The sequence below is a fragment of the Pomacea canaliculata genome, linkage group LG2, assembly GCF_003073045.1.
Source record: "Pomacea canaliculata isolate SZHN2017 linkage group LG2, ASM307304v1, whole genome shotgun sequence".
Lineage (NCBI taxonomy): Eukaryota > Metazoa > Mollusca > Gastropoda > Architaenioglossa > Ampullariidae > Pomacea > Pomacea canaliculata.
The window spans coordinates 17,904,976-17,921,364 of NC_037591.1; the positions used below are offsets into that span (position 1 = coordinate 17,904,976).

The 16,389-nt window shown below is 41.6% G+C and overlaps 1 protein-coding gene across 1 annotated transcript; it reads right to left on the reverse strand.

Moving 5' to 3' along the window:
• Positions 1-310: 310 nt before the first annotated feature.
• LOC112556585 (homeobox protein GBX-2-like) lies at positions 311-16,019 on the reverse strand. The gene is given in 4 exon segments (XM_025225735.1): positions 311-1,369; positions 1,372-1,503; positions 1,506-1,880; positions 13,836-16,019. Coding segments are annotated over 4 exon segments (999 nt in total). The 5' UTR covers positions 14,278-16,019; the 3' UTR covers positions 311-1,319.
• Positions 16,020-16,389: the final 370 nt, after the last annotated feature.

A 16,389-nucleotide genomic window follows, 5' to 3' on the forward strand; every position in this document is an offset into this window, starting at 1 on the left:
AAAATAAAATATGCATGTTACCATGTATGTTAAAAATAAGAATACACCCATAAATCATTGCTATCATAATCGTCATTATAATCATCTGTATGGTGATCGAAAAGAAAAAGAGTATATGTTCACAATAATTAAACATGGGTTGAATATCTATGAGTGTGTGCAATGCAGTAGTGTCTGAAATAATTTACGCAGACAAAAGAGAATATATATATAATACTCACACACATATTACTCTCTCAACAGCACCCACAGAAACAGAGAAAGATGGACAAGTACAACCATACATACAAGTACAAATACAATCTTTCAATGACCATTTTCTTTGTATTGCCAGTTTTACAAATGAGAATCTTGTGACAATGATCATCACATCACATCACATCAAATCACATCTCTCCACAACTATTGTGTGATTGTGCTACTGTCGTTAGCTGACCATCGTTTACACACCGGCACGCACAGACATGTCCTCAGACGGAAGCACTCTTCAAATATTTTGTTTTTTAAAAGTTATCACTGTGTTTATGTTTACTACAATTACTGTGACACATTAAAGCCTACGACTTTGAATCCACAAGTACCAAAATAGCAGAAAATGACTTTTCCTTCAAAATAGTCTGGTAACGGGTAACTTGTGTGACTAAACCTCTAGGACTGAGTAGGGAATGCTGGGAGTGGAACGACTTGTAGCATGCTTATTGAATTGGAACAAAGTAAGTCTACATGTCTTTGAAAACGTCACATGTCAAGTGTGTTATCTACCTGAACACTTCATATCTTAGCCAATGGAAACTCGCGGAAAGTGACCCCCCTACCACCACCCCTCACTATGAAGTCACCCCAGTAGCGAGAACGCCTACTGAACTTTCATGTACACGTAGAAATTTCTGCATGAGCATGTTAATAAAATACATAAAAAACTTCATTCTCAAACTAAAAAGAGAGCTATTTCAATATTGTCTCTAAAAGTTTTTCTCTATTGTTTGGTGGGTTCAACATGTGATTGATAAGTGGAGGTGAACAGCACTAAAGAGCATCATAATGAGTTTCTAAGGATCAGTTTTTCATTAGTTTACAGTGTAAGTGAATATGACAGGAGTTGCTGTATGTAACTGCTTCGTTTTGGCAAAAAATAATAATAAATAATCTTGGTTATTTGCTGTACATGACACACCTATGCACATGACACCATGGTCTAGCATTCCCTTCCGGTGCCCCGGCTTGTCTTGACACAGTGAATAGGTGTAGAAGTCACTGACTAACGTTGCCACATGGTCAATAAAGGAATCCCAGTCACCCGACTGTCAGCACCCGGAAGGTCAGGATGTGGGGCGGGGAGTCTTCTCCATCTGCTGATGCTGGCTGCGATGGCGATCCTGTTGACGTGCACGGGGATGGGCACAACGATCTTGGGTTTGTGACCCTGCTCGCCCTGACTACAGGAAGTGCCCCCGAGCCCCGACCTCGCGTGCACCAGCCCGGCCTTCACCCTCTTCCACTTGGCCGCCGGTTCTGAAACCATATTTTGACCTGCACCTCGGAGAGTCTGAGTGCACGCGCGATGTGCGAGCGCTCGGTGAGGGACAGATACTTCTTGCTGTGGAACTCCTTCTCCAGTTCCAGCAGCTGCTCGCTGGTGAAGGCCGTGCGACGTCGCCTTGACTTCACCACGCTCGCCAGCTCCCGCCCTCCATCTTTCCCACAATCCTCCGGGCTCGACGATCGCGTGTAGCTGACGTCTCGCGCATCGGAGACTGGACTCACGGAGCAAGCATGCACCACGTGACCAGGACTGGCGTCGTGGCTGATGTCGCTGTCCTGGGAGTCGTTCCCATCACGAGAGGACGCTGTGGTAGTAATTTCCAGCTGCTTGTGGACATCTAGGTGACAAATTAAAGCAAACAAACAAAAAACTTATTACGATTTTGGAAATAGTCGTGTAAGATGTAACAACGGCATAGTCTCGACAACTTAGGGTAGTCCAGTAAAAGCTAGCTAAGCCATATACCATATATCCAAAGATGAAGCACACAATATAGAAATGCCATGTCTCTTAAAGATCTGTTGAATTAAAACGCATTTAGAGTATGGAACCTAGGGAAAACATGTGAGTGCTAATATGGTGACAATCACACAAGTTGAGGCGTGACACATCTAGCGAGAATCGCAGCATGGACTTCAGGCACACCACTAAACAAACTCTGCTTTCATACCTTTCTAAATAATACAGGTATTTGTCTTAAAAATAATAACTTTTATCAAAAATTTACTGTGCGTCTCCACTTTTATCTATTGCGATGTCTCAGCCATATGTTTAACCTTGTGTACACACACACAAACACACTGTTGTTCGTCTCTCTGTCACCCGCGGGGTACGTGAGGGAAGGGAGGGAACTGGCGACTGTCACGTGCGCTTGTCAACACCACCTCACCGATCCTAACACTGAAATAATATTTGTGAGTGGCAGTCACTGATGTAAACATTTGTTTTTCAACTTCGCACTTTATACAACATTATTGTACTGCAGGTCGTTGTTAGAGGCGATGCATTCGCCAAAAATGTTCTCTCGACCTCCCTGAACTGTGGTTGATTGTCTGGTTTGTTGTTCGCGTGTTTAATTGTGTTTTGTTAAACTGACAGGTGAACCGGTTGGCACACTTTTACTTTTGTGCTTAGAATATTGTTTACAAAAGATTTGTTTTTATTAATGTCTATTATACATTTCATATTTTAAATAAATATTTTTTTACGCGAATTCTCACTAAGCGGGGTTTTTTTTTTTTTTTTTCTATTCTTATCCACTAGCTCTACCGGAAGAATTTAGCAGACAACGAAATTAAAGACGGTCAGGGTAAATACAGAAAATCATTGAAACACATCTTTTGCAGCCAGTCAGCCTCGAGATCTTGCTGTAAAAATGTTCTTGGTGATGAGGAGGCTAAATTAAATTGTGTTATCTTTGCAGGTTACCCAGATTAAGATAAGTATAGCAAACAGCTACAGAACTCAGTTCTAGCAGCTACAAAGCTTTCAGACTGATATATCATCATGTCCTCATCCTGGTTATCGACACCAGCCACATGTCCCACTGGTCTGTCAAATGTAAACGTTGTATCGGTGACACTCAAGTAACTCATCTAATATTTACCTCGAACAGTCACACTTTTCACACTAGTATGTGGAACTCCCATCGGTAAGTGCGACTAAAATAATAATAATATTATTAATAATAAAATAATTTTCGTTCCATGAGATTTGTCTCGGAGTGTCAGCACTTCCATGTTTACCATTGCTGCCCATCACTTCGGGGGCAGAGCTCAATGTTGACAATCTGAGTATATTTGGGTAAGGGTGTATGAGGTGTGTGAGGTGGAAGGGTGTAACGAGATGTAGGGGTGTAACAGTGGGGAGACCGAGTATAGTACTAACAGTGTACGAAATACCATTAGTACTATTTCTTATGTCATCAGGGTTTGAGTAGCAAGAAGTGCGCTGGGAGAGTTCCTTCTTGAAGTCAGAAGTCAGAGTTTGTACCAAAAGAGAGGCGATTACATCATTTGGCACCGACAGACTGGGTGGATGGGGGCTGTCAAGAAGACACCCCTCTCTTCTAAATCGATTTCGAGCCCAATTCCGTAGAAAGTTCCGAAGAAAACGGGGAGGTTCCCTGCTTTTCCAGCGGCGTCAGTGAGGCCGAACGTTTGTAAGTGTTTGCCGGGCGGGCGGTGAGTCGCGTCGGTCGGGGACGCGGTGTCGAGGGCTGAAAAACATTCTCTCGCGGCTTCTCGGGGCGCTACACAATGGAACAAAGGCAAGGGTGCCCTCATCCTCACTCGGAGTCCCCGCACCTGCCGACTGACACAACCTCAACACTGAGCACCACGACCCGTGACATCAGCTCCATGTCTGAGAGAGGCGCCTGCTAGTGTCGTGGTTAAAAACACTCGCTTGTGATCAGTGCCGTCAGCGGCTCAGGGTTCAAATCTCGTCTCGGGACACTCTCTAGATGTGACACCTGTTCGCAGTGCTGGGCTTTTCTCCGCGTACTCCGGTTTCCCCCCACTCCCTCTTACCCCATAGTGCGAAATCGCCGCAAGGTTGAAGCACTTTACTACTAAATAAACCAACCAACCATCCATGTCTGACAACGTTTTACGACAGCAAGGGGGCTACAAAATCTGTTTCCAGAAATGATGCACATCTTGCCACAAAATACATTGATGGCAACATGTGCGCACCTTAGTCCGCTCATCATTACGAACTCTGACCTCATTAAAGAATTGCTGATCTGGAAAGAGCACGACCTGCTGGCACACTGTCATTGTCATGCATATCTGTTTACAGATATTCAAAGTAAATACATACTCACACATTCTTATCTTTATACACAATATCTTTCACTGAAACACGCTCACTGGTCAGTTTATAACACCTAGTATACTATTTTTTTTTTGTATCTCTTACTCCTTCTTTCCTTCTTGCCAAAATTTAATGTACATCGTGTTATCGTATATAATCAAATAAAACAAAGTAAATAAACACATATAAACAAGGGATTCTTTTTTTTTTCTTGTGTGTGTGTGTTTCTGCCCCTCTCTCTCATTCTTACCTAGATCACACACACATTATATATGTATAATCTTCCTCGCTCTCTCACAAACACACATATACTCACTCATATAATTTATGTATACACACTCTTACTCACACATACCTATATTAACTCATTTGTATGTATAAGTTCTATCTTACACACACACACGCAGTACTCTAAATAGTGCAATTAAGGATGTGTGGCTTGAAATAACAACAACCGCTGATGTGGATGAAGAAAACAAAACCTATGACATTAAAGCTGTCACTGTCAGTGTCACTGTCACTGTCACTGTAACTATCCCGAGGGAACTGCACCCAGTTGCTCCACCACTTAAATTCATAATTGTGTAAAAGTCTAAATGCTAAAAAAGGTAGACAGTTTTTAGATACTTATATTAACGAAATATAATTCACCAGCTACATATAATCTTACAAATATCAAAGACATGATAGTATATATATAAATCCAAATGGAAATATCTAGTTTCACTGTAAATTAATACTTTAGTTGTAGATGTCTGAGATATTTGTATGTAACAGCGCATTTAACAGTGACAAATGTCAGCTTTCTAGAAAATAGCCAAAGATCACATTAGCAGTAAATATGTTGAACCTTGTTGCACATTTTGTATGTTTTAAATTGTTTGTCAATATTTGAAAACAAACACAGACTAAAAATAATAAATCCGCTAATGCTCAGTACCTGCGTAGAACAATTTAGTATACTAGGCAGTGCGTGTATATTAATAGCCAGGCCTGAGGAGAGGGGGGGACAAGGGGTCTGGTGTACCCGGGCCCGCGGCTGTCAAGGGGGCCCGGCCTTGGTCAGTGGATTTTTTTTTTTTCTTCTTCTTATTGAGATTCGAATTGTAAACATACATTATATACTGGGAAAATAATTTACGATTACAAGTACAAGGGGCCGGAGAGGTCGTCTGTCCCGGGGCCCGGGCTGGCTCTCGGCGGCCCTGTTAATAGCATGAAGGAAACATTTTAGGTGTCCAAATATTTTCAGGTCTGGAAATCTTATAATTATCATGTTGTCTTCCTTAGTAATTATAATAAATGTGTGATTTATGTAGTAATAATAAATATGTGATTTATGATGACGGTCATGAAGGACCATGCTCTCAGCGCTTGAGACAAGAGCGAGACATGGACAGCGCAGGAAGGACGGAAGGATAAACAAACACAGTGCAGACAAGCAATAAAAGTCAAACATAGACGCAAAGAGGATTTTACCTTGATGATAGTTTTAAAGATAGTAAATTCAAATAAAATATCTCCAAAGACTTTACATTATGACCTTCGACTTCGGAAAATTATGTAAGCATGAGATCAAAGTTCAGTCCCCTTTACAAAAGCATGTGATTTCGAAGGATATTCAAGGAAGACCGTTGGAGATGTTTGCAGTGCATTGTATCAAATGCCCTCTATAAAGAACACTGCAATGAACTGTCACTTCAAATTTTTCTATCTGACAAGGAATTGTAATATTTTATACATAAATTTTAACCTTGCAATATTTCTATTTAATCTGTTTACCAAATGTGACCAGAAACGCGAAAGACGGGGCAGGGGCAGTAACTAAGATGATACCACAAATAGGAGCACAGATAACATGTACAATATACTGTACAGGCAATTTTTACAGATTCGACTATCTAAGTATCGCTTGTTTTACTTTTTTTTCCTCGATGAAACTAGGAATATATTGTTATTAAAGGTGTTAACATAAAGGTTCACTGGTGACCTTTCTGGCACTAAGTATCAGAAATTTACTCTTGAAACAGCAGCTTACTGTGCTTCAGGTTTAGCTGTGCTCAGTCAAGAATTGGTAAGCACACAGACAGCATCAAATCTTCATTTTACAAGGAAATTTTAAAAGAAGATGCATGTAGAGAAAGTCCAAACTCGACTTAGTTGGTTTTACAGCAGCGGCCAAAGTGAAATAAAAAACCATAAATTTTGCTCGCATGTAGGAGATTTTTCTATAAAAAAAAGTGATGAAGTGTTATTTTTAGTCAGTTCCCCAATGAGTAAACCATCAATTATCTTACATACCTATTAGGAAACATGCATAACAATGTCAATCTGTCACGCAATATTATAACTATCTAACAAATCTAATAAGAGCCGAATTGAAATGCAAAGAACTAATGCAATGGTTAAAAATGTACACATTTGCTTAACCAGTGATGTTCTTTATTTTTGACACTTGGCTAAATCGATACTTATAGTGTTGTATTTGATTTTATCCTAAAAATTTTTTTTATTTAACGTTCTCTCTTTTTGTGTTCTGTATTTAAATGTGTACAAATATTAAGATATCTTTGTCCGTTATACTCTTAATATGAACCTCAGCCGTTCTTTAACTAGGGAGATAATCGCTTGCCAGACTGGTGAACGGTTTTCATAATATAAAGTCTTTGGTACTTTTCTCAAGATTGGGGCACATTTCTACCATTCTCCGAATATAAAGAGTATAAAATACAGCAACAAACAAACTGAAAATATATTTTAAAGGTAATTATTCGTTGCTTATTTGTTATGGTATTATTTGTGAAACTACGAACTTAGATGAGCTGACAGAGAGATACTGTCTGGATGTGCCCAGCTACTGGAATAGTTGGTGCAGAGTAAATTAAGAAACAATCTAGTTATACTGAGCAGGACTAACGGAATTCAGTCCTCCAATATGTATCACTTGCTAAGAATTTTTCCCTCACTTCTATCTCCATTCAATCGTGCGCAAGCAAAACACATGGCGAATAAAAAAATAATGCTTTTTGTCAAATGTTTTCTCTTATCTCCTTCCCCTATCTAACGCATTCATTCAAGCGAGCGAACAGACAGGCCAAACACAATGACACATGAATGTATGTAAACACTAGAGCAACAGGTGAGAAGTAGCAATTTATGTTTAAGGACCAGAATTCATTCTATAAGTATACAGTTGAAATGCAGAGCTAGAATGCATTCTGTAGCTACAGAATGGAATTTAAAATAATTGAATAGTAACTTGTGAGTCTAATATAAATAAAATACTTCGGTTACACGGATGTCACGAACAGCTGTAATGATTTACATTCATCTAGTTGTAAAAGAAATCATCTTTAAGCTATGATAACCTCTATGAGGGGGAAAGGAGACCAGGTATCTTAAAGTTTACAGTGTATTAAGCTTTCTGTACTCTAGAAGAAAGAACAGCACGCAAGTTAATACTTTATTTTGAAGCGATAAATGGACTTTGTTCAGACTACTTATTACAACTTTTATTAAATCGAATTTTGTTAAATAGCACTAATACAAAAATGTGGAAATTAAAGACACATGCTTATTATAAGTGCTGAAACGTATAGAAAGTTATTTGTACCAAAAACATTTCATGGAAGAACTTACCTTAATCTATACAACAAAGACATTAATTTCAGAGTTTAGAAGATATATTAGCATGTTTGAAAGCAACATTTCTGCTCACAGTTACATTGGTAACCGTACAAACCACATCTTACACAGTAAGTTACATACTCACACGAACAACGTAAATTAATAGATATTTAACCCCTCGTGTGCTTTGATTAGTTAGACATTTTCTACTAAAAGCCCTTGGTAATAGCACCCATCCCGCTACACCACATAATATATAGTGCCTTCTAAACTTCACAGACATATATCTCTTAACTTTTGGTCTTCCCGGACTGACAGCAAATACTGAATTTTTTAAGAGCTCATAATTTTATTAGGGCAGACCCAATGTCTAAGGTTGTGACTTCCACAAACTATAAATGATGTTACACACTTTACACCTTATCATTTTATGTTTATCTGTCTTTTATTCCACCATGCTTTGTACCTATGCGTTGACTGTTTCTTAATCTGCCTGTCCTCATTTCTAATACTTATAATGTTGTGCTGCTGCTATTAGTTAATCTTCTACTTTATTGTAGAACTATTCACTGAAGTGACTTCGCATTTTAAGGGCGCGCTTTTTGTCTTTGGAGATATTTTTTTTTTTGTGGCAACCCACTGTTTTACAGTAAGTAAACTATCGCAAAATAATCCACACATTAGACAGAACGTGCGATAACCACACACAGGGCATCATTGGAACTGGCTAATGCTGTCAGACTTCCCAAGGGAGGTAATCATATGAGAGTTGTTTTTGAAGTTTTTTTTTCCATGGCGACTTTCTCGTCATGCTTTGGACATCTCACCAGATCAATGCAGATTTCCAAACCTCCTGACAACCGGTGCCACCCATTACGGTTCTAATTAAGAAAGTGAACAGTTAATTTGCTCGTGCCAAGGCTTGTGATTAATTACAGATAATTTGAAACGCGCACGTGCTGCCCTACACATGCAAGCCTCGCAGAAACACTGCTTTGCGAGCTTCCACGAGACTGACAGCTGTTCATCGGGCACAGGGCACAGGGCACACTGTGCACAATTGCAAGCAGCGTGTCTCGGACCAACAAGTCTGGCAAGTTCATTATATTATCTCATAACTCATAAGACAAAATCTTACAGGCTTTGAAGCTAAGTTGTTGTTGTTGCTGCTGCTGTTGTTGTTTTTGTGGACAGATGCTGAGCAATGAAACATTCCATCACATTGTGCTCAGATACTGCAAACGAGTAAATGTCTGTGGTCCATGTTTTTTCACGAAGTGTTGGCATACACCCAGAAGCATTAAAGGCAGACCCAGAAACAACAGCAACAATTTTACAGCCCCTTCTACACAAGATCTGGGAACAAGAGCTAGTACCAACAGACTGGAAACTAGGCCACCTGGTCAAGTTACCGAAGAAAAGAGACCTCTCAGTGCAACAATTAGTGGGGGATCATGCTGCTGTCCATCCCCAGTCCTATCAAGGATAATTCTAGAGAGACTGCAGAAGGCACTAGACAAGAGACTGAGAACAGAGCAAGCAGAGTTTCGCCAGGATAGGTCATGGACTGACCACATTGCCACCCTCGTATCATCATTGAGCAGTCTGTTGAGTTGCAGTCCTCCCTCTCTATAACTTTTGTGGACCTTGAGAAGGCCTTTGACATCGCGGACAGGGACGTCATCTGGAGGCTGATGATACACTATGGTATTCCGCATAAGCTCATAAATATTATTGAGTTGTACAAAGACTCGCCCTGCCAAGTTATTCACAATGAAAACTCACTAAGCCTTTCGTAAACAAGACTGGCGTAAGACAGGGCTGAATATTATCACCAAAAATCTTCCTGATGGACATAGACGGGGTATTGCGCAAGACAACCCAAGACAACAGTACCTGTATACAGTGGACCTTCAGCAAACAGCTAGAGGACCTTGAATTTACAGATGACATTAGTCTCCTATCTCATCGGCAACAACGTGCACAAACCAAACTGAGCAAGCTAGCAGAGGATGTGAAGAAGACTGGCTTAAAGATGAACAGAAAGAAGACCGAAGTGATGAGCCTCGACAACAAGTAGGATCTCCAAATCCAACTTAAAGGAAAGAACATCTTGCAAACAGACCGCTTCACGTATCTGTGGAGAATTGTCAACAAGGACAGTGGAGCGGACGATGACATCAAAAGCCTCATCAATAAAGCCAGGCATGCTTTTACCAGCCTCACCCCTTCTGAAACTCCAGAGCATTATCCTGTAATATCATTATCTTCAACACCAATGTGAAGGCAGTCCTACTGACTAGTTCTGTATCCTGGAGAGCGACAAACACCATCAACAACAAGTTCCAGACCATTACCAACCGATGCCTATGCCATATTCTGGGAATAAGATGGCCTGAAAAGATCTCCAACAGCAGCCTGTGGAAAAGAACCAACCAGAAACCTACTAGCCAAAACACCAAAAAGAGCAAATGGGGCTGACTAAGACACACAAAGCGCAAACCAGCTGACACCATTGCCAAGCAGGCACTTGACTGGAAACCTCAGGGGAAGAGGAGAGCTGGAAGACCAAAGCAGACGTGGACAAGAACAGTAGAGAGCGAGGACATCGGAAACACCTGGGTCCAACTGAGGGTGCTGCCCAAAACCGGCTCCGCTGGCGAGATGTTGTAGTGGCCCATATGCTCCTCTAGGAGTAACAAAGACTAAACTAAACTGGAACTGCCAATTTTGTTCTTCTTTGAACTCTTATTGAATATGAGAAGAAGCTTACTACTGATGAGAAAAACATAGTAATGGATTCGACAAGAAAGTATCGTTTAATGAGATTAATAAAATATGCTTTAATACCAGATAGTTTAATAATTTAATGAAATAACCAGATATTGAGAGAATGTAGACATTTTTACTAGAAAAATGGATTGAAAATTAGAACGAATAAAAAAAAATACTTGGCTGAAAAAATTTTGCGATAGAGAGCTAAGAAAGATTAAAAAAATAATATATATATTAAGAACATAGATCAGAGTGTGATAGCTTGATAGTCCTCATGTGTAGTATAAACTGATTAGAATGTTGTTAAAGTATACCACAGGAAGCTGAATCACTAAAACGAAACTGCGAATAACGCAAAAATCAAAACAAAATTATGATAGAAGTAATAAACAACCTGTTAACTAACATACAACGATGACGCAGCAATCAGTATATTGAAGCTACAACGTATATTGTTCGTCTTTGGTATAGTTCTTTTTCTTTTTTGTAATAAATTTATTTTTACAGTATATTCCTATGGAAAGAATTTGCCCGACAAGCAAAATGATTCCCAAGCGTGCGCCAGTCTGAGGGTGCGATCTCGGATTAAAACTATTTTCACACGGCAACACTACAATAGATAGGAATTTGTCATCATCTCGCGAACGTGCTTGGGAATCTGACACTGTGGCTGTCTGTCTATCTTGATGACAAACTCAGTCCATCTGCTTGAAGCATAAGACAGTTTAAATAATTAGACGTAGTACCATAGCTATCTTACAGATTATCGACTTCTTTACAGTGTAGACAATCATGTCTTCAAAAGAACCAATTCTGTTAGCGTGTTGTCTCTTTAAACTTACCTACTCATTTGCATGCCAATTAGGAACAATCACCCGCCTTATACATCAATGTATATCCCTCTCCTGTAAACCGAGCTCAGTTTTACATCCTAACCGTTCTTGTTAAATATTCAGTTTCAAAGAAAGACACATACGCTGGTAATGATTCTTTTTTTTAAAGCAGCATCCAGTCTGTTCTCCGAGCTGTATGAAAAATAACTTTTACCAGTGAAGATTCGGAATAGTCGGAATGTTCTAACATCGTTTCACCCCCAAAACTTTTCTTTGTTCAAGCTATATACTTAGGGATAAGTAATGTCAATTAGAGATACAGTTTAAATACACTGATTGTTAATCATGTAGTGGAAAAACCGACCATACACGAAAACTTCATTCTTACCTCCACACTCTCGTTATTTGTTTACGTATTTATTTTTACACTCATATGATACAAGCATTCTTTAATAAAAGAACTTTTCTATCATGGCAACCTTTCTCTGTTTATTTCCAGTTTTTCTTCTCTTTTTTTTTTTTTTCTTCCTTTCTTTTTTGCTTTTTTGGTAAATGCAAACATTTCGTCAACGCCTTGACTTTACCTATGACTGAGACAGTATACAGTAATATAAATAGGTTAAAATTAATTTTGTTGACCGATATGTCACCATGAGTGTGATGTCACACCGACTAATTACTGTGGTGCACAGGACGGTTGTCTCTTTAGCTTGATGCTAAGGGGTGGAGAGAGAGAAAGACAAACGCTAGCAAATTTGAGCTGATACAAAAATAATCACCTGTCTAAACATGCAAGTGACTTACTGAGTGACTTATAAACAGAGGTGGTCACAGTGACTCAGTGACAGGCCTACTAGCTAAAACATTTAAAACATTTCACTTTATCCCGACAAGTGTGATTTATCAATTATCTGTAAAAACAACACTTCGTCCTGTGTAATCAAGTAGTACTTGATATTACTTCATATGAGGTTTCTGAGCGCAAGAACTTTTTCCTCAAAATCGAAATTAAAAATCAAACCTACCGTTTTTTTAAAATGGATTATCCTTTTTTTTTTGTTGTTGTTTTAAAGAACAACCGGAAGTGTACGCTACCTTTGCTTTTAAGCCCACGCGGCAGCAAACTGTGAAGTGCTTATGGTCTTTACCTGCCTCCTCACCGTGTTACTGATAATCTTACGTGTACAGGTACAAACGTGCCACGTTCTTCAGGTGTGAGAATTAAACATTCAGGTACGTGACGAAGGCAGAGAGTTGGGGAAAAGGCTCGAACCTGGCTACTTCCTCCACTCATGTAACCGTTCTACTTCCGCCAAACCGGCTTCAAGTCTCCTTTTTATGTCGGATTGTTTGCGTTGTCTGAGTTTGCTGACATTCCTTGTAGAACCGACCGACACATAATGTCAGATAGCAGTTTGTGTTGATGCATGTGTCCGCGCGAGCATACACGCACACGCGCACCCACCTACCCACACACGCTGGCATAAGTAGAGTCCATATGTTGTTATTCAGTCGCTTAGGAGCTAGGAGCATACTCCTTAGGAATGTGACTATGCGCTTTATAAATTTTGAATTTATTATTATTGTTGCTGTTATTATTATTCACATTATTCGACTAAGAAGACAACTCCGTAGAGATAATAATGGTATTAAAGTCGTATAATTGAGCATATTTAAGTCTAGTCAAGTGTGTCGGTGTACACAGACCGTTACTTTGAATCGTTGATTACGCGATCGATAAGCACATTACTTTCCATGGAGTATCCCTAGGCTACCTGTCCCACGTGTAGCGGACCCCTGCAGTGTCCGTGAAGCAGACAGATGCTTTCTGGGAAGTATGTCTTCCTTTCGAAGAAGTGTTTACATTACAGACTGACCTTCGAGAGCTCATTGTCACTCTAGCAGTAAGCGCTTTTTTGCTTAGGACAAACCTTATATATCTGACAGTCTCACTGAACAAATTTTAAAAAAAAGCAACAACAATTGGTAATTTGCAAAATTCATCAGATGTACCAAAAGTAAAGAGAAACCTTATATCATTTACCGCGAAACATGTCTTTATACACTACTGCAGTCTATATACACTACTGTACATATTACAAAAAGAAACGGTCTTGAAGCCTATAATAAGTGAGGGACTACTTTATGCCCTGTCACACGAACAGACACACACACATACACACCTTTAACTAGTCTCGGCCAATGCTCACTATCTCGCCACAAGCTGAAGATGGGCTCACCTCTGTCGCCCAACAGTCTAGTTGTCTCGTCGTTACCACTGTTACCAGAGATACGCGTGTCTAGCGCGTGGTCACGCGAGAAATTCCTGGAATACGTGACACACGCGACATCCGGTGGTCGTGTTGGAAGCCCGTTATGGCGTCTGCTGGCACTGGCGTTACCCCTCAGAGTGGACACACTTGTTCCAATGTCCAGCAGCGGTCTGTCATCGGTCCTAGTCACGCCTTGACCTGCTGTGGTGACGTGACTAGGTGCGTCATGCTGGCGGGTACCGCCGACCGCTCCTCCAGCTCTGCTTGGTGTCGTCTGCACATCATCTACTCCGTACCTCATTACATCACCGCACGAAGAAAGAGGAATCGATCTCGTTAAACTGGAGCTGGACGTTGTCATGGTAACGCCGTGCAGGTACTGCGTCTGCGCACATATTCTTCTCGTCATGTGCGACGTGTCTGACGTGATCTGGGGTATCTGCGTCACGGGAGGAAACCCCTGACCGATGGCAGACAGGGTCCGTGGGTCGGAGGTAGGTGTCAAGGGCAATGCGGGGGCACAGATGCCGGCGGAAACAGCAGGTAGGGAGGCGGGTAGTACAGCGGTGGGGGATGGCGAGTGCCCGGATGTGACGACATAAGAGCATCGATGGAAAAGGGGGAAAAGGGCAAGGACCTGTGCATTGTGACGTTACATCGATGGCAAGGCCCTTTCTCAAAGTTCGTTTTTCTTGAGGTTAGTAATACGGTTAGACTTTGTAATGAGTCCGACATTGTGCACATCCTGGCGTCACTTCTGGTGGCGAGTGTCCACAACGGGTGGCGGTTCACTTTGTTGACACATTGCCACTGGACGTGTGGTGTCATTACAGAGAAACTCAGTTCTAACCTCAGTCAACTTCTTGAGGCGGATGTTGATCAAAGCTGTTGTCGCAGAAGCTCGTCCCAGCAGGTTCTCTAATCACTTCCTTCACACTAGCTTAGTTTCTCTGGCAGAAAAACAACACGGGTGCATGTTTTCGGGTGGCCACTAGATCATAGTCTCAAGAAGAAACCTTGATCATGACAATTTGCTGTGATGAAAGGCTGACCACGATGAGGATGACGGACTGGAAGGACAAGGTTCATCGAAAGGTCCTAGCCACAGACCTGAGCTGAAGTGAGTGGAGACAAGTGCTGGACACCGTGGAGCTGACGTGAGGACAGCGCATGGCGAGCAAGGGGCGACCACTTGCTTCATTTACCCCGCGCGCTCCAACAGCAGGCAGGGGAAGGGAGGGAAACGAACCTCCACCTCCTTCTGTGGGACTGCCATCAATCACGCGGCGACAGGCTGACAGAGAGAGCGACAGCCTAAACATCGGATCATTGGCCAGCTACTGGGCGCTAACTGATGGGGAGGAGCCCCCCTGCAGATATCCATCTTCTCCACTTCCATGCGTCCTCGCCAAACCCCGCCCCAGTCCGAACCCATCAGGCCAGGTCACGTGGCTGAACGTCCCGCATCTCATTGGTCGACTCAAATTGGTGGCGGGCCTGTGGCGGGGGCATGTGACAGGCGATTGACGGCTGACTCCTCCCCGCGATTCTTCGGCGAAATTGAAAGCACGGCACAGCAGGGGGCGGAAGGGGGTAGCGGGGCGGCAATAATGATGATTGATGAAATGGCGGCGATGCTAAATTGAGGTGAGGGCCCTTTGCCTGTCGTCAGTGATTGTGCACGGTGTGTGTGCGTGCGTGCGAGCGCGCGTGCAAGCGCGCCTACACCATCGTGTCATAATATTCCAACAACTGGCGTCAGTGAACTTTGCCTTTTGCTCGCGCAGCGACACTCTTGTAACGATCTTTTTCTTTATCTCGACAGTTGATAGTCCTGGGATGGAGGTGGACTGCACGACATCCGCCCGTACGAGGCGGCTAATCAGCTGCGACCTGTGTGTGAGAAGGCCGGAGACAAGAATCACTCAACGGTACAAATTGGCTGTAAGGAAATGACGAAGGATGAATGTGAGAGGTAGACTGTAGGGCTCAGTCTCGTGGCAAACTTTATGACTGTGCTACCCAAGACGGGTGAGGGAGAAAGGAATGAAGAAAGAAGGGAACAATACCCAGGGTGAGAATTATTCACTCATAAAATGCCCGCTCGCAGGCTGTTATTTTGTAGGTTTAGCGCCATACTGCAACTAGCCCCAGCACACCGCGCTTTACAAATACTACAGAAAACAATGGAAAGCAAAGATTCAATACAAATATTCCATTTGTCCATTTTTTTTCTTTTTTCTTTTACAAACTAAAACCGCACTTTTCTCTCTCTCTCTCACACACAAAACAAAGGAGCTGAAATTCTCGGTACAATATTAACTGGAGCCAGCAGACTTTGTCTATATTATATACCTGCCTCCAACGTCCCACCAGTAGTTAAGACCAGAAACTGCTGTTGCTGGTCTGTTGGTCCATGTGGACTGCGAGTGACAAAGATTTCAGTTGGAAGACGTATTGTTGACTAACATTCTCGCTACTTCCGATGTGGGTTTCGACTCCAGGCAGTTGAAAACTGCTT